At 44.5% G+C, this 12,612-nt stretch overlaps 1 protein-coding gene across 10 annotated transcripts in view; it reads left to right on the top strand.

The window, feature by feature from the left end:
• CLASP1 (cytoplasmic linker associated protein 1) overlaps positions 1-11,667 on the top strand; it is a 174,313-nt gene extending 162,646 nt beyond the window's left edge. For all 10 annotated transcript variants that reach the window (XM_086615269.1, XM_086615264.1, XM_086615265.1 and 7 more), the window contains 3 exons: positions 6,236-6,442; positions 9,370-9,486; positions 11,223-11,667. In XM_086615269.1, the coding sequence (XP_086471395.1) occupies positions 6,236-6,442; positions 9,370-9,486; positions 11,223-11,309 (411 nt within the window). In that variant the 3' untranslated portion in view covers positions 11,310-11,667. The remainder of the gene's footprint in view (positions 1-6,235; positions 6,443-9,369; positions 9,487-11,222) is intronic.
• The last annotated feature ends 945 nt before the right edge of the window (positions 11,668-12,612 follow it).

The raw sequence follows: 12,612 nt of genomic DNA, 5'->3' as shown, positions 1-12,612 counted from the left end.
TGTGTAGGTTTCTGAAAAATGCAGCTTACTAAAGAAGAAAAGCACTAAATGATCAGTCTTTAAGGTTAATTGATATGTAGTCCATGCTGGAATGGACTGTTGGTTTTGGTATATGTTTATGTGCTTTTTCTGATTCCCAACACATTTCAAATACTTAGTGCACAGGAGAAGCAGTCTAATCTACTTCATCTTCTCTGAATTCCTTATAAAGGTCACATTGTTTTTTCATCTACTTAGCACTCTTCATTGTTGAAGCCACTTCCTGCTTTGAAACCAAGTTCTTAATTGTTTGTTCCTGTCTGGATCAGACTGTAAAGCCTTCAGGGATGGGAGTTTGCCTGGCTAGGTATTGGTAAGCCTCCATCCCCTCCAGCTTAGATTATGCAGGCTTTAAGTAACCACCTCTAGATGGCAAAAATTGGCTCAAAACCAGCTGCTTGCGTTGTAAGCCTGAAAGCAAAACCTTGTTCTTCTGCTTAATAAACTTCTCTGGTGCTCTGCATGTTTCACAATAGCATACAAAGCCTCTAAGTTTTCAGCAGGGTCTTACCTACCCTGCCTCATCCTCTATGACTTTCTGCAGAGATGGTGCAGCTAGCAATCGTGGCAAAGTACTCCAGCTTATGATCCTACATAGAGGTCTCAGCTAGGTGTACAGTGCTGCTCTGCTGAGATCCCAGCATGTGACACTGCCCTGTGTAGCCTGCAGACCTGACATGTTCTGTCTTAGGCGAGTCAGGACATAGATTTTTCTTTTTTTATTTGCTGGTAGTTTGTGTCACTTCAAAGCAGAAATTAAACTCTCAAAACACTTTAGTAAGCTGCTGCATATTAACCAAGAGCAGATTACCACAGACAAGCTGCTTGCTGCAACCGTCAGGCAGAAGCAACATCTGTAAAACACTGAGTAATAGCTGAGCAGAAGAAATTCTGCGGAAGAGATAGTCTTGGTTCTGGCTGTCTTAAGCGAACAGGATCCCATGGCTGCGGTGCAACCAGGTAAACCAGTGGGAATTGTCATCCGAAGTATGTCCAGCAAATTTTGTAGAAGGTCGATGATGCCAGTGTGTTTTTTCTATTAAAAGAAAGGGATCTGTGACAGGTTGCTGTCTTGATCACGCTGTTCCTAATACTGCACATCAGCATATCCCCTCCCATTGAAATCGGAGTGTGTTTCACGTGCATGTTCCTGGGGCTGTATAACCTGTTTCTATGAAGCTCACTCCTTTATAGCATTAAGGAAGACATTGTTGGAGGTGAACAGCCTGTCTGTGTGCTACACCTCTCAGGGTTTATACATGTGAAGATGGTCCCTTCCCTAAAGCAAACTGGATGGAAGTATAACCATCTCTCTCTTTTTGGGAGACTCACTGGAAAGGTCTTCATACACCACCTATGTCTTTCAAGGAACCCACCCAGCAAACACAGCTTATGTTACGCCAGCAGAAGTCAGGCTGAATCTAGTCTCTAGCGTGTAGAGCATAAGGTAAGCATTTGAAAAGGAGAAAAACCTGCTTCTTTAAGGCAAAGTGCTATCTTTTAGATCTGCATTCCTGGGCTACTTGCCCTGTGTTGAATGGTATCAAACTATCCAGTTCAAGCCATGGTTTGCTCTGAGCTTTTACTGGAAGGTAAAATCATGTTTGTGACATACCTTACACACAGCTTAGTGTCTGTGTTTTATTAAAAACTCTGCAGGCTCTCTCTAGTCTTGCACATATTGCTTCATAGCCACCCTTTTGAACTGGCTTCTTCCAGCTGCCATCGTCATTTGATCACTTTGCTAGTTTTGTTTCATATTTCTGAGATCACTGAGAATAATTACATTAGGTCAGACAAAAAGTTTGGTTTACTTGATACGCTACCTGACAGTAGCTAGCAAGAAACATGCATACAATGAAGCTTCCCTGAGGATATTCTCCGTCTTTCCAGCAGTCTGAAGCCTTCCCATGATAATGGTTCTGCCTGCCCCTCTGTATATTTTGATCTTTGTTTTTTTTTTTCTTCAGTAAACTTGTCTAATTTTTAATCTTCTTGTGACAATGAGCTCCTCAGTCTGAGCATGTAGCAAACAGCACCATTTCTTTTTCTCAAACCCAATGGATGCATTTCATAGCCACTACTTCTTGTGGTGTCTGTGGTTAGTATGAGCCATTCCTGTCACTTCCCGGTGTGTATGTTGATCTTGCCTCCGAAGATGGGAGGGCAACCTGTTGCTTAATGCTCTTTACTCGTTTCTCCCACTCTTTTTAAGGTTATTTCACTCTGCTGCTCAGGTTAAAGTTCTGATTAAAAAAGATACTTGTTTTTTTGATATTGTATGTTAATATATAATTTGCAAGACGCAAGTGTTGTTCCTCGCAGCAAAATATCTTTGCTAAACTGCTATAATTGCATGTTCTTGTTGCCAAATGTCCTGGAAGTTTGTATCTTTTGATAATGCACTTCCTTCTATATGGGAATGCTACTGCTTTCTCTGGCGTTACCAGGTGAGAAGGAGTCAGAGTGCTGTGTAAGTGTTCAGAGATGTGCTTTCCCTTGTGGGATGCGGAGTTGGTCTGAGTGGCTGAATGTTTTGTTCTGCCAAAGCCAGAAGGAAAGACTTTTTGGCACTTGCATTGCAGAATGGTGGCATTCAGCTTTCTATGCTGGCAGGGATGAGGTTGTCTCTTTGGCCTCACTCTCAGCTGATACTGCCCTGCCTCTTCCTACACCCTGTGCCCTGCCAGCCCTTTCCAAGGGAGCTGGGAGCTAGCTACCTGCAGAGGCTCTGATTCAAGCAAGCGTGTAAGCACACGCTTGAAATCCCATTGACGTCAGTGAGACACCAGCACGTTATTAAAGTTCAACACGCGCTTAAGGGGTTTGCTGAAGTGTGGCTTAGAGGCAGATGCTGTCTGCCAGATGTGCTCTCGGAAGACTTGGAAGTCTCCCTGGTGTTGTCACATTTACAAGCTAATATCAGCAGGACGCCTACTGGACACGTGTAATATGTCCTTCTGTATTCAGAGGGAAGGCACTTCAGGGAGAAGTGATGTGAAATACTCAACTGCTGTGTAAATGCAGCCAGATCCTTGCTAGAAATGGGCAGCTTTGCTGAAAGGAAGACTTGCAGGGGTGTAAATAGATCCTGCACCTCTGTGACTCTTCTTGCTGACCTTATGACGTGCAAAATATGTATGACTTTTGTTGCTATTTGAGCCCTGGTTTGTTTAGTGAAAAATTACAGCTGTGTTTTAATCCCTTGTGCTTGGAATTGATTAACAGGCTTTTAAAAAAGATTTTGGTTTGTGTACTTGCCTTATACCTGCAACTTAATGTGCATGGTAAACTGTATGCAGGGAAGATGTGGAGCTGAATCCCAGATAGAATTGCACATTGACATTTTTACCTACTCCAGTACTGTTTGGAGTTTACAGTAGTGTATTTGATATCAGAGTCTGACTCTAGGTGCATACTAAAATACCTTCGTTTTCTTATCAAGTAGGATACCAGGAGGATTTAAGGTTAAAAAAACAACCAAACAAAAAAACCCACCCAAAATAATTTAATTTTTTTGTTGTTGTTGTTAGTTGTGATATATATGCAAGCTTTTCTTTCTGAAGGCATCTGAAAACATTTACTAACACTATTTGGAATTGTTGCAAAGCAAAATCCCAAGTGGCCTGTGTCCAAATAGTTATAGTTGGTGGGGTGTTTTTTTTAGCCAAAGTGACTTGCTTGTGAGTGTTGTTACAACTGATTGCAAGATAACTGGGCTCTCTCTAAGTCTGCTGCATTGTTTGTGGAAAGCTTGATGGTAGCGATGTTTCAGCACTGGAAAACCAATGTCAAAAGCTGGGGTTCCAAGTAGTGAATTCCTTTAAAGGAGACCTCCTGGGAGCTCCTGACTTCATTCACTCCAGTAGTTCAACGCTGTGGTATCAAAGCGTGGTAGTAGGTTTCCCTTAAGGACTCAGGTGTTTCTCTCCTTTCTCAACAAAATCACATAGGGCTTCTTTCTAAGCTAGTGCTGGCTTATGAGGAAAAACATTAACTTTCATGCTTCTCATGTGTGAAATGGAAGAGGAATTCACAAAGGAATAGCTGGAAGCGGGAAAACAAGCATGCTTTTCTGTTTGGTTACTCATTCACAGATCTTTGAGGATGAAATTTTTTGAATACTGACCACATTGTGGATTGACATTCTTTTTGGAATATGTTTTAATATTATGATTAATTGCTGAGAAAGGCCTGAAGTAAATAAAGCAGTTTGACAGCTTTTGTTCTGTATATAGGGCACTGATACAGAAGCAGTCAAGGTCTCGGGTCTGCTTCACCATCCTGCCTGTGCCTTGCCTGCATGCAACATTTGTACTGTGTGAAGTATCTGAGATCACTTTCACTGTTGGGTTTACTGTAGAGGACGCCAAGAGCCAAGTGGATGAGTTTTGTTATTTCCTGGGTATACAAGTATCCTGTGGCCATTTCTGTTTCAGGGAGGTAGCTTTCAGCATGACTGGAAGATTAATAATAGTGGTGTGGCCATGATGCTAAGACTGTGGGTGAAGCGGTCTTTGTAGATGGAGGCGATCTCTTCTGGTCACTGTTCACTGCTGCTATCTTAAAATCAATTAAACCTTTGTAGGTTTTATAGTCCAGGCAGGGAGACATTCTTGTCCTAGTAAGGACTGAGGTAAGCTTCCAAATATGCCTATTTCATGCGTTATCCACAGTAGTTACTTAAAAATAATGAAAGCTTACCTTCTTTTGAGGCTTTGAGAGAGTTATGTCTGTCCATCGGTTGCCTTAGTAAAATAGAAATCCCAGAGTTTGATACCATGACAGTGTGTGGAAGGGGCGAGTGAGGAGAATCCAGCAGCTATGGCTTCAGTCTAGGTTTGATTTATTTGATTTCCTAGTGCTGGTTTGAAAGTATTGACTTCAGATAATCCCAGGTAGTTCGGCTTAGCAGGAGCTAGAGAACTGGTGCTAGGCATCCGAGCTGCTCTCAGTCAGGAAAGAGGGGATGCCTTCAAAGGCTTAGTGCTACTAGGCTTGGAGCTCGGGACTGCCTGGGTCTAGCTGGGAGATCCTAAGCATGAAGACTTGTGAATTATTCTTTCTTCCTAGAGTTGTGGTGTTGGATTTGAGTCTGTCCACTCAGGATCTACCCTCCCTTAAAAGTAAGCCCTGAGAAGAAGGGAGTGAGAAAAGATGAGCAAAAGCCTTCTCCATCTTTTGTACCAAAACAAGAACATGGGAGCAAAGAGTGTGTGATTTGTGGCCAGGAAGAGTGCAACCAAGGGAAGCTTTGCTTTGTTGCCTGGTAATTAGCAAAGACACTTGAAAAAAGAAAACCTTCCTTCCCATCCTGTCTGTTTTTTTTTTTATCCAATTACTGCAGAATGTAAAATGAATAAACTCTCATGGGAGGTGAGACCAGAATCGGGTCTTTCCTTTTTCAGCTAGCTGTCTTACCCGCTGGGGAAGAGTATGAAAGTTGTGGATTTGCCTTCCCTCAGGCTAAGAGTGGAATTGAATTTGGGATCTCCCTTGCCTTGCGTGACTGCTTTACAGTGTGGGCTAGTTGCAAAAGGTGGTTGCTACCACTGTTTCCACTTGTTCTGCCTCCCATGTTTTATAGTGATCCCAAGTGCTGCCTTAACGAGTTAGATGTGCTGAGGGCACAGCTACCTGGTCAGGGACACCCTGAAGCCTGTTTGTGTCTGTAGCCTGGGTTTGATTACAGGATAGTTTAGCTGGGAAATGGCAGGGCACATCTGTGTAGGCATGGCTGTCCCAGCTTGGCACCCAAGCACTCAGCAGGTGAGATGCATACTAAAATGTGCGACGGTGTCATTCATTATAATATTCAAGGAGATAAATTTTGTGTGAAGTCTAAGCTGGTGAATTTAGGTTCTTGGACAGTGACTGGAGAGATGTCGTCCTCTTGCTTCTCCTAGGATGAGGGTGACTATCTGTCTTGGGTGACAGATGACTTTTTCAAACTAGCCACAACTTTGACAGTTACATTAGGCAGGATGGACTTCTTTAGCACTGGCTGGAATGAAGATGTTACTGGAGGTGAAGGATGTGAATTCTCAGAGTCAACCATCTCTCAATAGAGCCTCCTGCGGATTTGTTAATTAACATCCCCAAGCGTTTCCTGGCAGTCATTCCTAGTACACACTGGTGGTTTTGGCTGTGATGTGTGACCTCATTAACGTAAGGTTTTGCTCTGCTTTCATTCCAGGTCGTCAGAGCTGCTGAAGAAGCTGCTTCCACCCTGGCGAGTTCCATCCACCCCGAGCAATGCATCAAAGTACTTTGCCCCATCATTCAGACTGCAGATTATCCAATTAATTTAGCTGCCATCAAAATGCAGACAAAAGTCATTGAGAGGATTTCCAAGGAATCATTGCATCAGCTTCTTCCTGATATCATTCCTGGGTTGTTACAGGTACAGATGTCACACATGCTCCTGAGCACAAACCATGATTGAGTAATTTGTAAGGTCTGTGATGTAAGAGAATGATGGACCCTCTGGGGCCAGGTTTTAGTAAATTAAAGTTTTAATCCTTCTAAGTTTTTATATTTGAGCTTTTGATGTTTTTAATGTTAAGGAAAAGAAAACTCAGATTTCTGTGTGTATGTTCCATAATTAGATGCCTTGGCCTGACTCCTAAATAGTCCAGTAATAGCCATGTAATAAATTTGAGATTAGGAGTTAGCCACATCTTACGCTGTCTCGGTTCCTCCCGAGTAATGCATCTTGTAGTCTGCTTTAATTCTGCCGAGCTGTTCGGCGCTTTGGTTGTACTTTGCACTTGAATTTTGAGTCCAAGCAGGCAGGCTCGTCCTTTCCTCTTTCATTTCCAAAATCAGAACTGAACTACTTCCTGACTTCATTCAGCCTCTTTCAAAGCCTTCTCAGGCTGGGTGGGGAGGTGTGTTTTTGCCAGTGCTTGGCCTTACCTTGCGAATTTAGGTTTCAGCGCCGACTGTAGCGGTGTTGTCTTATATTCCCCAGCAGAAGCAGCTGGCAGTGCCAGCGGCTGGGATGAGGCTGCAAGCAAGAAGTAAACAAGGGAAGGTAGCAGCAAGAGAGGAGAGGGAGTGCGTGTGTTTACTGGGGAGGGATTGTGACAGGAACAAATCAGTTAATGTGAAAGAGGAGACATGTTTGGGTGGGTAAGACTTCAGTGGAGAAATGGGATAAAGAAGCCTCCTTATTGTGAGCATAAAAAGTTGAAAGGAAAAGAGTAAAGTCAGAAATTTCCCTTGTGCATCCCAGTATTCATCTCAACTTTGTAGTGTCAGCTTTTGCAATTCTTTTCTTAAATTTCAACTTCTGGGAATCAGACAATTCTGTATTGATCTGAACTTTTGTTGTAAAAAGTCATACTTGTTGGAGGCAACAATCTGAACAGTGGAGCTTCAGTGCACTGGAAAAGTTTGGGAGCAGCATGCCTTTAAAAATACAGTTATATTTGTTTTATTAAATTGCTTCCGTGTCTTAAAATGGATCTAGTTTCGGAGCCTAGTTTGCCATTTTTCGTCTTGGAGCTGCCAGCGATATTTCCTTATCTTAGAAACTCATAGTAATCTAAGGAATCTACACCTCACATTTGGGAAATATTTTGGGATCCTTCTGGCCAAAGAACTCTGCATGAAGGAATCATCTGTGTGCTTGTTTACCATGCCAAGGGTACTGGCAGAGTGATGAAGAGGCCCGAAGTGTTGGACAGCAGCAGTGTGAGCAAAAGTGTGCAGCTCAACAGCCTGGAGTGGGATCCCCATGACCCCCTTGAACAGATGGGGATCCCCATGCAAGAATAGAGCTTCGCTGGGGAGAGTCATGGTGCTTGCCCTGGTCCTGATGTGGAGCCTTGGCTCCCTTGGAGCTGGGGGAATAGAGCTGGACCACAAGGCACTCTCCCATGCGCTAAATCTCAATACCCTCAGGCTGAAGAGAACTTTGAGCCCGTATGATCTCCTGAGCAAGTGCAGTAACTGTTGGGCTGTGTTATTAAATGCCAGGAGAAGCAGCAGCCACTGCCTTGCAGTCGAGTTGGCAGATGGAGAGGTGGGGCGATGCTTCTGTTGGCACATATGGGGCAGGCTCTACCAGCCCAGCACGCACTGGGATGCAGCCCTCTCAGACCTCAACACTGCACAGATCTGCCGGCCCCCATGGGAGCAGTTTGGGATGCACACAGAAGCAAAATGCCAGGCCCATAGGGAAACTTGAGGTCAAGCAAAGGCATCTGATGAGTTCAGGAGCCACAGAGAGTTGTTGGGACCCACAGAGTGTGCCCTGTGTCCCATCTGTCCTCCCAGCAGTGGCTTGTGTCTCTGTGTATGTTCCTCTGCTGTCGGCCTGGTCTCGGCCTTTTTTCCACCTGTCCTCTATAGCTTGATATTTCTCCCAGCTCACCTAGATCTCCTGCTTTTCTAGTTCAGCACTCTTTGGGATGACAGTTGGCAATCCCAGGCTGTATTTTGGTCCCGCAGCTAGAACAGCCCCAGCTGTGCTACATCCCTCCTCCTGGTGTTCCCGGCAGAGGTCACCCTGCATCTGGAGGAGCCAGCATCCCGCAGGCTGAAGCGATGTCTGTGTTTCTCATGGGATGGCTACTTAGTGATGAATCACTGCCTGAGTACAGGACTGGTATCACCAGCTGCTGAGTGACCTGGTGGCTAGCTTGAGCTCTCCTGAAGCTGCCAGAGATCTGCACACCTACAGAGATCTTTCAAAGTGTTCTTTTTGGTGGTACTTCTTACCTCATAAGTAATGGAAAAGCTCCAGGTTACAGATTTCATCTGATGGACTAGCATATGCATGTAGCACTGTTATACACAGTGTTTAAGCCCAGTGCTTTTAAAGAGTTGGAAAACATCCATGGTGACTGATTTTTGCAGTTTCTAATGCCTGAATAGAGCTATTCTTGGGTTAGATTTGGGTCAGGAAAGACTTTTCTGAAGGCAAGCTGGAAGCACAAGGGCTCTCCTCCAAGAAGTGCTGGCCATCCAGGATAGCATATGGTCGTCTCAACTGAACACAGGAATATGTGTATTTTATAGAGTCCTAAGCTCATGTTGGGAAACTGCATGTTGTTGCTTAATGCTAAAATAACAAAATACTAATAACTTACAATATGATAGTAATAACTAACAATGTAAGGAACGAATAAGATGTACTGAGTGATTGTATTCTCTTGCTCCTTGAGTATTCAGGTTGCAAACTGTTACGTTAAGCAGGGACTTTATTGATCTGTTAGGTCAGCCATATGTGCAAAACGTTTATCAGCTCTTTTATATATTGCTATGGAAGGATGTTGGTCAGTGCTGTTTGACTTCAGACCTTTTCTTTTTCTTGTTTCCTAGGGTTATGATAATACGGAGAGCAGCGTCCGTAAAGCTAGTGTATTTTGCCTGGTGGCAATTTATTCAGTAATTGGAGAAGAACTGAAACCTCATCTCGCACAACTCACAGGAAGCAAGGTACAAGAGTAATGCGTCTCTGGTGTTGTGGTAACAGCCAGCTGAAGAGCTCACACTACTAGCAGCAAGACCACAGCTTCACAGTAGCTCTGGATTGAGTTCCCTGTACTCTGTTAAATCCTATCTCACCTTGCCGAAAAATACTAGAGCAGCACAGCACTTGCTCAGTAGTGTGAGCATTTGAAATCTCACTGAGCAAGTTTTGATGGGGTTCAGGGATTGGTTTCATGACACGTTTGATCCTGTGTAACTGCAAGCTGCCACAGAGCGGGTCCTTCCCACTACAGCCATGTTTACCCTGCCCCTTCGGCATGGCATCCAGGGGTGACTGTGCAGCGGGTTGGATCAGCTGACTGTTCTGGCTGAAAAACAGATCTGCAATAGAAATTAATTAGCTTTCAGTCTGCTGTGAGGCTGCACGGGTAATCTAGTGCAAAGAGTGGTGGGAATGCATGGCTGGGATGGATGGGAGAGCAGGTCCTTTCAGCAGCACGTTCTGATTAGGGCTGGTGGAAACGCAAGTAAAGCTTCACTCTTAACAGGATGGCAGATGTGTCCCTTTCCTCCTGGGACACCAGCAAGCTCCAGTGACCTTTTGAAGGATTTGTGCCTTGAAGTCAGGTTAGCAACAAAACTCAAATTCTGACCTGATGCTGCAAGGGAAATCAAGTCCTTAATTCAGCTCTGTCCTTCAGACAGGAGCTGGTATCTTATGTTGAGGCAGGTGGTGTTTGGTTGCTTTTCAGTGCTGCTCAGGAAGGTGTCACAAGATTTCTTCTCCTGCAATTTTAAGATGAATCCTTCAGTTTTGTTTCTGAAATAGATCTCTGCATGTGAATAGCTGCTTTGTTCAGAGGGCTTCATTCTGTTATTTTGAAGCAACAATTTCTTTCATGAGTAGGAAGTGTGGTGTACGCCAAAATAACCCAAGACTGAGGACACTTGGATTTTATTTCTGAATTGAGTTGCCTTGTCCTTAAACAGATTACTTGTGCCTCTGAATTGCTCTGGAAAGACAGCTATGGGTGCTGAGGTTTACCTCATTATATTCGGGCAGTTTGGAAATCCCCCTATAAAACATTGTAGACACTTTATTATCACAGTATCCTAGGTGCCATGGACTTATTCCACCACATAACTAACTATAAACATGTGAGTAATTCTTCTGGGTTTATGCAGACTGCCTACATGTTTAAAGTTAAAACGTGTGCATGAGTCATTGCAGGATCTAGAGCTAAGGTGGTAAGGCAGAAAAACAAAACAAACCCATGAAAAGGAAGTATATAGTCATAACAGCTGCAGTTTCGCTAGATGTACCAAGTTAGTGAAGATATTTGAATGTCATTGAAAATGAACATTTTATAAAGCACGGAGAGTTCAGGGTGTTTCCTAGAAGGGACTGTGGCTCTCAGATCGCTAGTGTGCCTGCAGCCCCACTGACCCCTGTGGGAATGCTGCTTCCCCTGAGCATGCTGCAGGTCTGTGAACTGATGGCTGCTGAAGTGAAATGCAAGAGGTTTTTCTAAATCACATTAAATCTGTCTGTAACTTCAGTGGGACTAGGCATACTCTCCTGCCTCTGTTCTGAGATAGCGCTCAGCTTTGCTTCTCCTGTTCCTCCAGAGAGCCTGGTGTCAGCTCACTCTTCACTGCAGAACGCGAAGTTTATGATTTGCAGTCGACTTTTGGGCACCTGTTTTTCCTGGCATCTTCTGATGTTTGTTTGTTTCTTTCAGATGAAGCTACTAAACTTGTACATAAAGAGGGCCCAGACCACCAACAGCAACAGCAGTTCCTCTTCAGATGTTTCAACGCACAGTTAATGGAGATACGTGGACATATGTGTAGACTTAGAAGCAATCAACGGTGCCTCTCAGAGACCTTTCTGCTACTCTTCACTGGCGCGCTCCATCAGCTCAAGGAGGCCATGCAGATATTTATTGCAATCAGTATTTTAGTCCCTTAAATGCTTTTATGTAGAATCTTACTGGTATTGAATGTAAAGGAAGCAAGGTCTGTGTTGCAGTCTTCATTAAAAGTGAACAACAGAAAGCCATACTTAAACATATTTGTATAGCCTGCTGAAATCTCGGAAATATGTTTAGGTTAAGCGTTCTAAAACTGAGCCTCAAACCCTGGACACACATAAAGGTCAAACAAATCGTGTTGGTTTTGTTCATACTCAATTTGGATTTCTGTGTGCTAGTTACCTGCTCTCTCCCCGCGGCCACAGCCGTTCTGGCTAGGTTCTCCTTCTTACAAGTCTTGTGCTCCTGTTTTGTACTCCCTGTTGCAGCTTGCCTACCATGCAGGGCCCTCCGTGGGGAGATCTGTGCAGATGTGGCTGTGATTCCAGCCTTGGATGCTTTAATACCAAGAGATATCAAGTGAGTAATGAAAACATAGGTTCTTTCTCAATCTGAGGTTTTGTACATAGTTCTTCTGACAGACCTCTGATGAGCTGGTTTCTCTGTAACTGCTCTTCAGTCAGCTGTGCAGTGCAAAACAGCTGGGCTCTTGCTCATTTCATTGAGTGTGTAAGTATTTCTCCCCTCCCAACCTATTTGGCTGTTTCCTATGCTCAGAAGACCCTTCAGGTTACTTGTTACTCCCCAAAGGGAACCCGAGACCCAATTCTGGGAGCGATGCCTGCAATGGGACACTGGAGTTAGGTGGGTGGGTGTTGGATTAGGCTCTGAGTGTGTCCGTGGTGGGCAGTGGGAGCTGGCAGGGCTGTGTCTCAGTGCTGCCTTGTGAGACTAGCTGCATTTTTCTTGAAGTCTGTAGTGTCAAAGGGCTGATCTGCTGCTCTGACCTGACCCACTGGTGTTGGGTGTGAATGGCTTTGTCCCCACAGCTCCTTTGTGCTTTGGGCAAAATGCTCATCCCAGAGGACAGAAAGAGCATCTGAAACTGAACAAGACCCTGTGGAAGCACCTGCTGAACCAGCTGGGACAGTGCTGGTCACCTGCCACTGCTCCCTTCCTGTGCCTGAAAAGCCTGCAGTGCTGTTAGCTGCCTTTGGAAACCTCCTTCCTGGCCCGCCCCATGCACAGCCCTGCTGGGTGCTTTATGTTTCAGAGGGGTGCAGAGGGCCCTCACAGGGAGCTACTCCCTGCAGGGTGC

Source organism: Tauraco erythrolophus, chromosome 8, assembly GCF_009769465.1.
Source record: "Tauraco erythrolophus isolate bTauEry1 chromosome 8, bTauEry1.pri, whole genome shotgun sequence".
Taxonomy (NCBI): Eukaryota; Metazoa; Chordata; class Aves; order Musophagiformes; family Musophagidae; genus Tauraco; species Tauraco erythrolophus.
The sequence above is the reverse complement of the archived record's forward strand: the minus strand, read 5'-3'. Positions and strand labels throughout refer to the sequence as shown.